We start from the raw sequence: 11,836 nt of genomic DNA, 5'->3' as shown, positions 1-11,836 counted from the left end.
ATTTGTCTGACTTCATTTGTATCGAAATTGTTAAAAGTCGTGATATCTAGAAATCCAATCGCCTAATTTGGCAAATTGGATGGCACTGGAAAGATCTTACGATGCGCAACTAAATTGTACTGCTCGGTAGTAATTTTTATCAAGGTTGTCTTTTGAATCGAAAGTTAGTCAAATTATGATTGACAATTATATGTTTATAGAGACTATTGCGAATGTCCGTTCAGTCTTTGGTGGCCCTTATTTGAGACGACCTTAGAGAGCGATATTGAACTTGAGGCCGATGACGCTGCTGAACACACACACATACGGAGAGAGGGACGAATCATGCTAGCGGTGGCATTGCGTCGCCGGAGATGGGAGGTGGGAGCAGCCGATGAGGTGAGAATGAAAATTAGCTCGAAAAATAAGGAAAATTTTGAAAGCTTTGGGAGATGAAGAGAATGCGAGATTTCAGAATTTCTCCAAAATTTTTCACTTCTACCGTTTCTCTAATTGCCCAAGCGAGCATAATTGTTCCAATCATCAGTAAGAGAGGATCTTGTAAAAACAATACTATTTTTGTTTTCAAAGAATATAAAAGAATAATTAGAAAGGTAAAGCAGACAAGAAAGTGACCATAATCCTAAAATTTATTTGAAAAGCGTAATAAAATTATAAAATATTTGGAAAGTGCAATCAAATTCCAAAACATGAAAAATTGATTCCAAGCAGAAGTATCACTCCAGAAAAAAATAAAATAAAAATTAAGATAAAGAAAAAAGGACAAAAACTGTTATAAGAACAATTAGTTTATAAAAATCAAACGAGTTTTACTGGTCATCTTCTTCACTTCATTAAAAAAAATATGTATCATTAATGATGATTATACAATCCGAGTATGACCTTAAATTGTTTCGTCCGAACTTTGAGACGTAAAATTCGAGAGTATGCCTTGAATTGAAGGAAAGAAAAATATTTTCACTCAATTGGGGGGACAGGGCGAGCGGGCACCAGCACGTTAAAATAAGAAAAGCATTCATGCAGCCCGTCGCCCTTGTATATCAAACGGATAAGCAGCGGAAGCCTCGGTCGGAGCTTCGGTTCTGTGCTGTCGTCTGTGCTTCGCACATTGTCTGTAACCGACTTATCGGCGATGTACCCCAGGTGAAGAAGGTGGCAACAATGTGATGCCCACCAAGCTGAAGTATCATTGTAGAAACAAATTAAAAATTAAGATAAAGAAAAAAGGACAAAAACTGTTAAAAAGAATAATTAATTTATAAAAATCGAACGATTTTTACTGTTCATATTCTTCATTTCATTAACAAAAAAAGTATTTATCATTAATAATGATTATTCAACAGTTAGGCCTTCACGAAATAATTAATGTTCGTCTTCTCCAGTTAAACGTTGACAAAAAATAATTCTTGTCAAAAGTTCATCTTCTTACGTTAAATAAAACTGATTATTTGGTGTTGCAATTTTTGGTGCGTAAGGCAAATCAATTTAGCGCATCTTCTTCTTACATTCTCTATCTATTTTTGTTTTTACTTCTGGTAATACAATCTCTATTTAATTGATCAGCTACTAACCTAAGTTGCCGAGAGCATCGACTCCATACAAACAAATAAAGAAAAAATTACCAAAAAATCCAAAATCTAATGCAATCGTGCCTATTCGGTCAGAATTTTTTGCTAATTGAGTCATAAATCTTTTACAATTATTCCAATTTAATCCATTTGGCCAGCAAGCACTGACGTGACAAATTTTTTTTATAACATTTTAAGATATTTCCAATTTTTAAAATTTTCTGAAATAACTTTTTTTTTCCTTTTTTTCCGCTACAATAGATGAGGGTTGTGAGCCCTCGTCGCAGATGGTTGAGGGCCGCGAGCCCTCGCCCAACGGCCGACTGATGTCACCGGTGGCCGGCGGCTTCCCCGTCGACCCTAACAAAAGAAAAGAGAGAAAAAAATTCTTAAAAATATAAAAGCAATTGAAAAATTCAAAAAAAGTTAAAGTATTATTAAAATTTGCAATGTCAGTACCGGCCGGTTAAATGGACTGAATTTGAATAATTGCAAAAGATTTAGAACTCAATTGGCAAAAAAAAATTTAGGACTCAATTGACACAATTGCAATAGATTTAAGATTTTTTTTTTTGGTCAATTCTCCCAACATATAAACGAAGAGAGAAGAAAGGCTTATCATGGTTGCGATAAAGTAGAGACGGACAATGATTTGGAGACAGCCATGGCCGTGAGCTTGAAGACGTTTGGGAGCTGGAGCGACTATGGTCGAGCTCGACGAGGCTCCGACGCCTATTGCCTTAGCTTGACAAGGCTTAGAAGTTGGAGCGGCGCGGCTTAGCTCGACGAAACTCGAGCGGCCATGGTCGAGAGCACGAAGTGGCTCGAGTGGCCGTGGCCTCAAGTCGACAAAGTTGAAGCAGCCATGGCCGTGAGCATCTTTGTATTCGACGTGCACCTCCTTTCTATTTTTTTCTTTTGGCCATGGCCGCGAGCGCCACGTCTCAGTTTTCCTTTATAACTTATTTTATTTTATTTTATTTTGGTAAAATTGCTGACGTGGTTGACACGTTAGCACCTCTCCTTTCTTTTTCTCTTTTTTGTCGGAAGCACCTCTCCTTTCGAAAAATTGGAAAAAAAAAAAAGGCGACTAACGATGGCTCAAAGTGTACATTTCCGTAATTTTGCTTAAAGTGTTCGTAAACTTAGTCAGAAAATCCCATTGACAAGACGAATTGGCAAATTGATGATGTCAATCTTTTTTTTTTTTTTTATTTATTGCTCATACAAACAAAACAAAAGAAGGTTCTGGCCTCGCCCGTCGGACGAATATTCGCCGGCCAGCGATTCCAATTAATTACATATTAATCTTCCCTTAACTTGAATTTCGAGCATATGGTGCGATTACGGTTGAATTACTCGTTTAATCTCATGGCAACTTCAGATAAAGGCCCAAAAAAAAAAAAAGGATAGTTGCTACGAAAAAAGCACAGAGCCTGAAAATCAAATCACATAATCTCTCACTAAGTAATCAAATAATCACATCACACTTTAGAGAAACTTGATCACCACCCTTTCCCCTCTTGCCATCCATAACCCCTAAGGAACGCCTTCGCAAATTCCTCCAGGGGCATTGCCTCGTATCCCGGATCATCCCCCAACCTTGCCACCTCCTTCCTCAGCTTCAGCCGAAAATCATCATCCAGGGTACCCGGTTGTCCGGGCACTCGGGCTTGACCTCGCCTCCCGACAGCTCCTGGCCATTCTCTCTCCGACGGACAGTGAGGCCGTGCGACACGGCACCGGCGTTGGCCTCATCGTTGAGGGACCTGCACTGGGACTGGAACCGGGAGAGAACGGAAGAGGAGGAGGAGGAGGAGGAGGAGGAGGAGGCGGAGTCAGGATGGAGAGGCAGGTCGAGGTTCTTCATCCTCTTGGCGGGACGCTGCTCGTTGGGCTTCGGCGGGATAACCGGCAGCTTTCTGCGGTTCGCTACATCCACCGGGGTCTCAGAGGAATCGTAACGGGTGATCTGCTCGCGCGCCGATGAAGGCGGCGCTCCTCGGCTGTCGTCGGCGAAGCAAAAGTTGGTGGAGAGGCGCTTGGCCGTCGGCTTCGGGTTCTTAGAGATTTTGAAGGAGATCTTCATGCGGACGGTGGATCAAACCTAACCAAGCAAAAGAGGGATGAGAAAGCGAAAATTGACGGAACGATGGAGAAAGCAGATGAGGAAGACTCCAATGCTACACTTTACCACATGTCATTAATAATTAATATTTTTAATGTAAAGTGACAATTGAAAATAATAATAAGTCCACGTGGGCGGCTACACTTTAAAATAAATTAAAATAAATCAAATTCAAATTTAAAAGTTATCTAAAAATAAATTCTTTAAAATACAAATTCTATATAAAATAAAATTAAAAAGAAGTTTAAAATTTAACAAAAAAACCTTTAAAAAAAGAAGAAGAAGAGGACAAACCTTACCAGGCGGCGAGGGCTTTCACAAGCCCTCGCCGCCACCGCCCCTACCATCGCCGGTAATGGCCGGTGGTGGCGGGCTATGGCTAGCGAGGGTTGCCGAGCCTAGACCGAGGGCGAGCAGCAAGGATCGCAACGCTCACCCGGATCGGGCGAGGGTCGCCGACCCTTGTTGAGGTCCCGTGTGAGGGTCGCCACCGGCGGTCGAACCCGCTAGTGGCGGCCCTCGGCCAGACCCTCGGCATGGGTCGGCAACCCTCGCCGGATCTGGGAGATGGCCGCGACCCTTGCTTGCGGTCGGCGATGGTGGGCTCGTGGTAGCGAGGGCTATGCACGTCCTCGCTTGCCTACAACTTTTTTTTTGGAATTTTTTACTTTATTTTGTTAATTTTTTAACAGAATTTTTCAGTTTATTTTAAATAAAATTTGTATTTTTGATATTTTTCCAAATTTTAGATTTTTATTTATTTTTGCAAACTAAGTAAGTTTGAATTTTTATTTTTAAGAATTTTTAAATTTTTATCTTTTTTAATTGTTGGCTAGACCTCTACGAAGTCACATCAACATGAAATATTAGTAAAATAATGCCACATCAAATTTTCAACGGACCAAATTGAACTTGACAATAAAAAAAAATTTTTAAAAAAAATTAGCACTTAAGTTATCCGAATGAAATTTTTAGTATTAAAATGATTTCCGTACATAACTTTTGGTACTAAAAATGGTGCTTTTTCCCGGTATATTATCTATTTCGCAAGAGGGTAGCTGAATGCTTTAAATACTTGATGCGCTTGAGAAGCCACGTGTAAAGCTGAAACAATTGTAAGACGAGAGCGCACGCTTCCATTTGACGCGCCAACTCTTTTTCTTTCTTCTTCTTTTCCTTGTCATTCGGAAGTCACACCGTCACGGTCACCGGAGCTCGATCATGGCTCGTCTCCGCCGTCACCATCGTCGCCGGAGAGAAGACGAAGACGCCGGGCAGGAGGTAACTGCCGCCACTCCACCAAGCCGCCCTCATTTCTTCAAGATCGTACTCTCCCACGCCCTCGAATCTGGAAAGCTCGTAAGTTCGTCCGCACACTTGGCAGTTCGTTCCATACCCATCAGTCATCTTCACGAAATTTTCGATTTTGTCTCCACCGCCATGCGTCTCTTTCGTTGGAAATCTCACGACTCATGCTGCTCATCAAGGACGTCCCCTGTTTTTTCCCGCCCTGCTTTTCTTTTGGCGTCCTGAAATTTAGCTTCGTATAAGTGCAACGGCTTCACCATGAGCTTTCATCAAGGCTTCTTAAGAAGATATGGAGAAGGACTCTCCGGTCTGGTGCTTCTCAAGGTTGCAGGTGGTTCAACCTGGCCTGTGAAGCTAGAACAGAGTGACAATGACGGGGTTTGGTTGTTGAAAGGGTGGCGAAAGTTCATGGAGCATTACTCGATTGGTCATGGTCATTTCATAGTCTTCAGATACGAAGGGGACTCTGTTTTCCATGTGATAATACTCGATAAGAGTGCTTCGGAGACTGGTTATCCCTTAAGCATCGAAAGTTACACAGTGAGCCCGGAGGGCGAATTCCTCTCGCAGAAAGAGGAAAATGTCGTGGAAATTGAAGATTCAGAGGGGTTCGTCCCGGTCCTTGGCCAAGTTCAAACGGCTCGTCCTTGGACAATGTAGTTATTTTAGTTTATTTATGTGTTGATTGGTGAAGTATGTGGACAATGTAGCTAGTTTAGTTACTTCTAAAATGAAGGTGGCGACAAATTTACTGCATCAAGTTATCTTTACTTTGAAAATGGATTACGTTATCTTTCGTTCTATCTGAATGTCATAATCAGTGAACTGATAAAACCAAGTGCAGTTCTCATTTTTAAGTGCAGACGAAATCAAACAGTTTGGATGCAGAGTAAGTCATCTTGAGCTTGTTTTCTGTGGTTCTACAGGTCCAACTTCTCTCCCTGCTCTTGAATTAGCCAGCAAATTCGAATCGGACCATCCATTTTTCAAAGTGGTGATGCGACCTGCTTATGTTTGGAATTATTTGGTAAGATCCTGAGCTCTATTCATTGGTGGCGGACATCGAGTTCAAATTCGATTGCTGTTGGAATTTTGTCTTATATTCTAGTGTTTACCAAGTTGATTTAGCTTGTGTAGGCCGCATGACACGTTATTCCCCTTGAAGTGTTCGTGGTATGAGTCAAAAGTATGAGTTACATTGGCAAGTAAAACCGGTTGATTAGAACTCCTAAATCTGGCATATTTTATCGTAAATCCACATTGCGTGCGCGTTTCTCTCATGAGTGTGCCCTTATTCTGCCACCTTTCTTAATCATATACTGGTAGTTAAAAACCTATTGGGCAGGGCACTCCTTGGGAATTCTTCAGGAAACATGTTCAAAGGAACAAGCAAGTTACGACTCTTAGGTACTCAGACAGATCGTGGCAAGTGAAGCTGAGGAGTTATGATCACAGAGGAATGGCATTTCTCTCTACCGGTTGGTCCTCATTCGCGAGAGAAACGGGTCTTTGATTAAGAGATGTCAGCGTGTTCGAGCTCATTGATAGGGATGATATCGTGTTCCGAGTCTCCATTTTCAGAAGCGATGGTAAGGGACCTGATTTATGTGGATTGAGATGAACACTGGAATTCAGTATTCCTAATTATGAGTCTTTTGTTCAGTTCAGTACTGCTGAATCCATAAAAAATGCACTTCTTTTTCTATTTTTTCTTTCTTAATTACGGGCCTTCAAAGATGATGAATTTTCTGTATGGTTTGTGAAGTTCATAGTAATTCAAATGCACAGTCACTGTCGCTGACGGCGCCACATTTGAATCTAAATCGTGTCTGTCACATGTTGCTTTATAAGTTATGTCTCTGCTGACATTCTTCCTATTCTTAATCTGTATTCAAATCCTAGAAAGAAAGCTTTAAGAAGCCGTATGTTTTTCGATTGATGAGATAATCATTTGGGAGGTGCGAATTCTACTTGGTTATGTATTCTGGGAAGAGCACGAAAGCGATCATGTCGTGATCCATGTTGAATTATTTCACTGTCCGTCCATGAAAATTTTCATACCGGTGCTTATGAGAATTCTCCTCTTTGTAATGCAGGTCGGATCGAAATCGAACTGTCCCAATGCCGAGAGAGCTCTTTGGAGCCAGCTTTGCACGGTTCTCATGAAAAAGCCAGCAAATTCAAATCGGAGTACCCGTTTTTCCATGTTGCGACATTGCCAAATCATGTGAACCAAAAATTGGTAAGCCAGAGCTATCTTCTATGCTTGGCTCATGCTTATCTTATATTCGTTTTCTACCATACAATGGTTGGTCATCAAGCTACTACGTGAGCAGAACATTCCCTGGAAGTTCGCAAAGACATACGTTCGGGATGGCCAGCGAACGGCGACTCTTGTTAGTTCCAGCAGATCGCGAGAGGTGAAGCTCTGTGGCTATCGGCGCTTCCACATTGCATTCTTGGCAGCCGGTTGGTCCGCGTTTGCAAGAGAAGCTTGCTTGCGCGAAGGAGATGTCTGTGTGTTCGAGCTCGTCGATAGGGACGACAACGTGTTCAGGGTCTCCATCTTCAGTAATGCAAACAAAGAAGTAATTTGCGTCCACTGAGACGAGCCACGGAAGTGTCTCGCGTCGGGCTGCGTACGTTTCTGAACATATTTTGCTGATGGGTTAGAAGAAAAACAGGGGAATCATGTTTGGACATTTTTTGTCCATTAGATAATAACTTCACATGCCTCTTCACTGTGGATTGGATTGATGTTTGGACATATTTTGTTTGCAGCGAAGAAGCTGTACCTTTTAAGGAAATAAATAGGTATAACTGCGTTGAAATTTCTAAAACTTATAATTAAATTCTAAAATTAAAAGAAAATTAGTTTTAAAACTTATTAGAGTATGTATTTGAGTCTTAAAACTTTTAAAAAATTCAATCAGCTCCTAAAAATTTTGAAAAATACAATTTTGTTTAAAAATTTATCAGACGGTGTAGATGGCTTCTAAAATTTTCAAAAATAAAAAAAATACATTCAAATTCTAAAACTTATTAAATTGATAAAATTAAGTCTTTTCGTTAATTATACTTCTTGAAAGTTTTATAACTCAATGTATTCTCGTGATAAATTTTATGATTTAATTATATATTTTTTTTAATCGTAGGACTCAGCTTCCAATGCAATTTCTTTTTTTGTGGGTCACCCCAAGGGCCCAAGTAAATATTGTGAAATTTTGTCACCTCTTCCTCCTCCTTCAGCGACACCTGCGACGCAACCGTACATGGCTTGCGGTCGTCGCCGCCCGAGAGAAGATGGAGGTGCCGAGCCAGATGTCGCGACTGGACCTCGTCTTCAGAGTCCTCACTTCTTCAAGATCATTCTCCCCGACACCCTTCAATCTGTGAAGCTCGTAAGTCCCACATTTCCAGACAGTCTGTTTCTTATGATTCAGCTCCAATGTCTCGAGAGTTTCTGTCTCGGTTTAGAAACTGCCGCCCTCTTGCTGTGGACATTCAATCTGGACATCTTTCTGTGCGTTTGGCTTCGTATTAACATTTTGAATCTTGCGTAAAGACAGCAAAAACAAAAAAAACCCTGCAGAAAAAGTGTTCATTTTGAACTATTCTGGATAAAAATCAGTTCTTTTTCTTGGAATTGAGGATGGGTCGGCTAAGGATAGTGCGGACAAAGGTGGTGGGTCTCTTACTGTCGCCAAATGAAGCAACAATAACTAGAACTCAATCCTTGCTTGCCCGGTGACACCCGGCTTGGGTGCAGAACTTAAAATTTGCTCAGTGCTCTACGTTTTCTTACCTGCACTTTTGATCTAACTTCGATGAATTCGAGTCCTGGACCTAAAACTTTCCATTTTTCCTTAATAGGGAATTCCGAAAAAATTCTTAGGAAGATATGGAAAGGATCTCTCAAGCTTGGTGCTGCTCATGGTACCGGGCAGTTTGACTTGGACCATAGAAATAGAAAAGTGTAATGACGACGCGGTTTGGTTGTGGAAAGGGTGGCGAGAATTTATGCAACATTACTCCATTGGTGATGGTCACCTCATAGTTTTCAAATATAAAGGGAACTCCACTTTTAGCGTGATAATATTTAATAAGAGTGCTTCGGAGATTGATTATTCATCAAGCAGCATATCGAACCTCGGGAGTGGATTTATCTTGCCAAATCAGGAGGATGTGGTAGAAGTTGAAGATTCGGTGGATTCCGCTCCTCGGCAAAAAATGAGCGTCGAACCTCATTCCCCATGTTCTCAGCTGAGTCCAAGCTGCTCATCGCAAGATCTCGAAGGTGTGACTTGTCATTTTATGATTCACGTTTCTTCTTACAGTGCTCTCTGCTTTGTTAGTTCTATTTCATGTACTTGAGAACTTTTTGATGAGATGTTGACTGATAACATTATGATCTCAGTCATGCTTATTGTGGTTGAATAGTTTTATTTTTAAACTTCTAAGATGAAGAGAAGCGAATTTTTCGTTTGGTCAACTTATCTAAATCTTGATTTCCATGGTATTTTCTTCCATTGCGCTAAATATGCTCACTAAATCAACTAATCAAAAGTCCAAATTGGCGTAATCTAAGTATTTTATGTTTTTTAAAGAACAGATGAGGTTGGACGGTCTACAAGCAGAGCTAGCCATTCTAAGCCGGTTTTTGGTGGTTCTACGACTCTATGGCCTCTCTCTAGTTTTGAATTAGCTAGCGAATTTGACTCAGAGTGTCCTTTTTTCAAGGTGGTGATGCGGCCATCTTATATTAAGAATGAAATGGTATGATCAAGAGCTTAATTCTTCACTGTTCTGGCTTTTTTTCTTAAGCTGATTGGATTTCTGTAGGCAACTGCATTGAGTTTCCCTTGGATATGTTCATCATTATTTGTTCAAAAGGGCAAATATTGTCTATACCTCATGATAGTTCTATGATCGGAGACTTTGACTTTTTGATTTTTGTCCTGTTGAGAGTGTTTATCAGAGGTATTAGAATTACCGTATCAATTTACGTTTTGCTTGCTGGGTTCTTTCTTTGCCAAGCATGGGTTGTTCAAACATGTTCTGGGCAGTATGTTCCTCGTAGGTTCATCATGCAACACATTCTGGAAATCAAGGAAATTGCGACTCTCAGGCATTCAGACAGATCGTGGCCGGTGAAGCTTAGGCGCTGTCCACATTCAGTCCGCGGGGCGAGCTTCTCTTCTGGTTGGGACGCATTCGTGAGAGAAACGCGCTTGCTTGTAGGAAATGTCTGCGTGTTCGAGCTAATTGATAGGGATGATGTTGTGTTCAGAGTCCACATTTTCAGTAGTGCAGGTAGGTACTTGATTTGTGTTGTCTGAAGTGAAACTTTAGGCTAGTTATGGCATGACATTAGTTCTATGCTAAAGATCTTCATAGTGAATTAAAGAAACATTCACTCCCATAACGTCTCTTGAATTTCTCATTTTAACTCAGGCAGGTACAAACGGTCCAAATGCAGAGTGGACCATCATGAGCCAGTATTTCATGATCCTACTCCTCCGAGGCTTCTCACTACTCCTGAATTAGCGAGAGAATTTGATTCGGAGCATCCTTTCTTCAAACTGGTGATACGGCAGTGTCATTTGAAAAAACTGGTACTATCTTTGAGCCTAATCCATCATTGCCACATGTCAAGTTCGATTATGATTGCTATCTGAATCTTGCCTCAATATTGTGTTTTCCGTGTTTGATGTGGTTTGTATTGGATACATATGACATGATATTTTTCTTCGTGTGATCGTGGGGCATCCTGGCAGTGGAGTAACAAAAAGAGGATTAGGAAAAACAGAAGTAAAAGATGGTAATCAGGTCGGGACTATACATTCACTTGGATATCCTTGACAAGCTGCTCCATCTCTATCCAAGTGAAAGGATGGACGGTCACTTGAATCTGACTACTAACCTAAGATGGCAAAGCCTATTTGTTTGAAAATGCTTTGCATTGTTGGTTAAGATCGATGGCTTTAATGAGCCTCTTAAGACTGTAAGATTAGAGCTCCTGAAACTCGCAAATATGACCTTGTGTGCTTTTTTCCCAAAGTTGTGTACTGGTTGTTCAAACATGTGCGCATTTGCAGACTTTTCACAATCGATTCATCAGGCAACATATGCAAGAAAACAAGGGAACGGCAACTCTTAGGTATTCAGACAGATCGTGGCTGGTGAAGCTCTTAAGATGGAAGAAAGAGCGAGCGGCGTTCTCTGCTGGTTGGTCTACATTTGCAACAGAAACTCATTTGCGTGTAGGAAATGCCTGCGTGTTCGAGCTCATTGATAGGGAAGATAATGTGTTCAAAGTTTCCATCTTCAGTAACGGGGGTAGGGGCCAGATTCACATCAATTGAGGTGGTCGTGGGATGTGTTACTATATACAGTTCACAGCATCGATATGGATGCAGGATTCCCAAGTATACGTCCTTCATCCAGCAATGGCGAATCGGTGAAAAGGGGACTCTTTTTTGTTCATGTTCTCTTGTTTTTTCGGTGGTAGTTTGGGTTCTGTAGTTCCATTTTGGGAAGAATGCCTCATGTTTGGCTCTTCTTTAAGGTTTATGGTTCATATGTACTTTCTTAACTTCTTAACGTTTGGTGTTAAGCCAGAGAGTCCATACGTTAGCTTTTTGTATTCCTCGCCTTCTTTTTTACAGTATATCTACATCGTTTAATGGCTAAATGGACAAAAAAAAAAAAAAATGAAAAAGTTGAATGGGTAAGTGCTTGATCGTACGTGACTGATTCCTGATCATATTATGTTTCAAATTCAAAGTAATCTCAAATCGGTGCTGACAACTTAGGAACTTTCTTTTTAAGT

At 40.8% G+C, this 11,836-nt stretch overlaps 1 protein-coding gene and 1 pseudogene across 1 annotated transcript; both read left to right on the top strand.

The window, feature by feature from the left end:
* The first annotated feature begins 5,262 nt into the window (after nt 1–5,262).
* Nucleotides 5,263–7,610, top strand: LOC115731012 (annotated as a pseudogene).
* A 664-nt stretch (nt 7,611–8,274) lies between these two features.
* On the top strand, nt 8,275–11,625 carry LOC115731011 (B3 domain-containing transcription factor VRN1-like). Its single transcript, XM_030661624.2, has 6 exons — nt 8,275–8,405; nt 8,878–9,301; nt 9,617–9,780; nt 10,071–10,317; nt 10,459–10,619; nt 11,103–11,625. Exons 1-6 carry the CDS (start codon nt 8,277–8,279, stop codon nt 11,367–11,369), a joined length of 1,392 nt encoding a protein of 463 aa, XP_030517484.2. The 5' UTR covers nt 8,275–8,276; the 3' UTR covers nt 11,370–11,625.
* The last annotated feature ends 211 nt before the right edge of the window (nt 11,626–11,836 follow it).

Source organism: Rhodamnia argentea, chromosome 5 (assembly GCF_020921035.1).
Source record: "Rhodamnia argentea isolate NSW1041297 chromosome 5, ASM2092103v1, whole genome shotgun sequence".
NCBI lineage: Eukaryota > Viridiplantae > Streptophyta > Magnoliopsida > Myrtales > Myrtaceae > Rhodamnia > Rhodamnia argentea.
The sequence above is the reverse complement of the archived record's forward strand: the minus strand, read 5'-3'. Positions and strand labels throughout refer to the sequence as shown.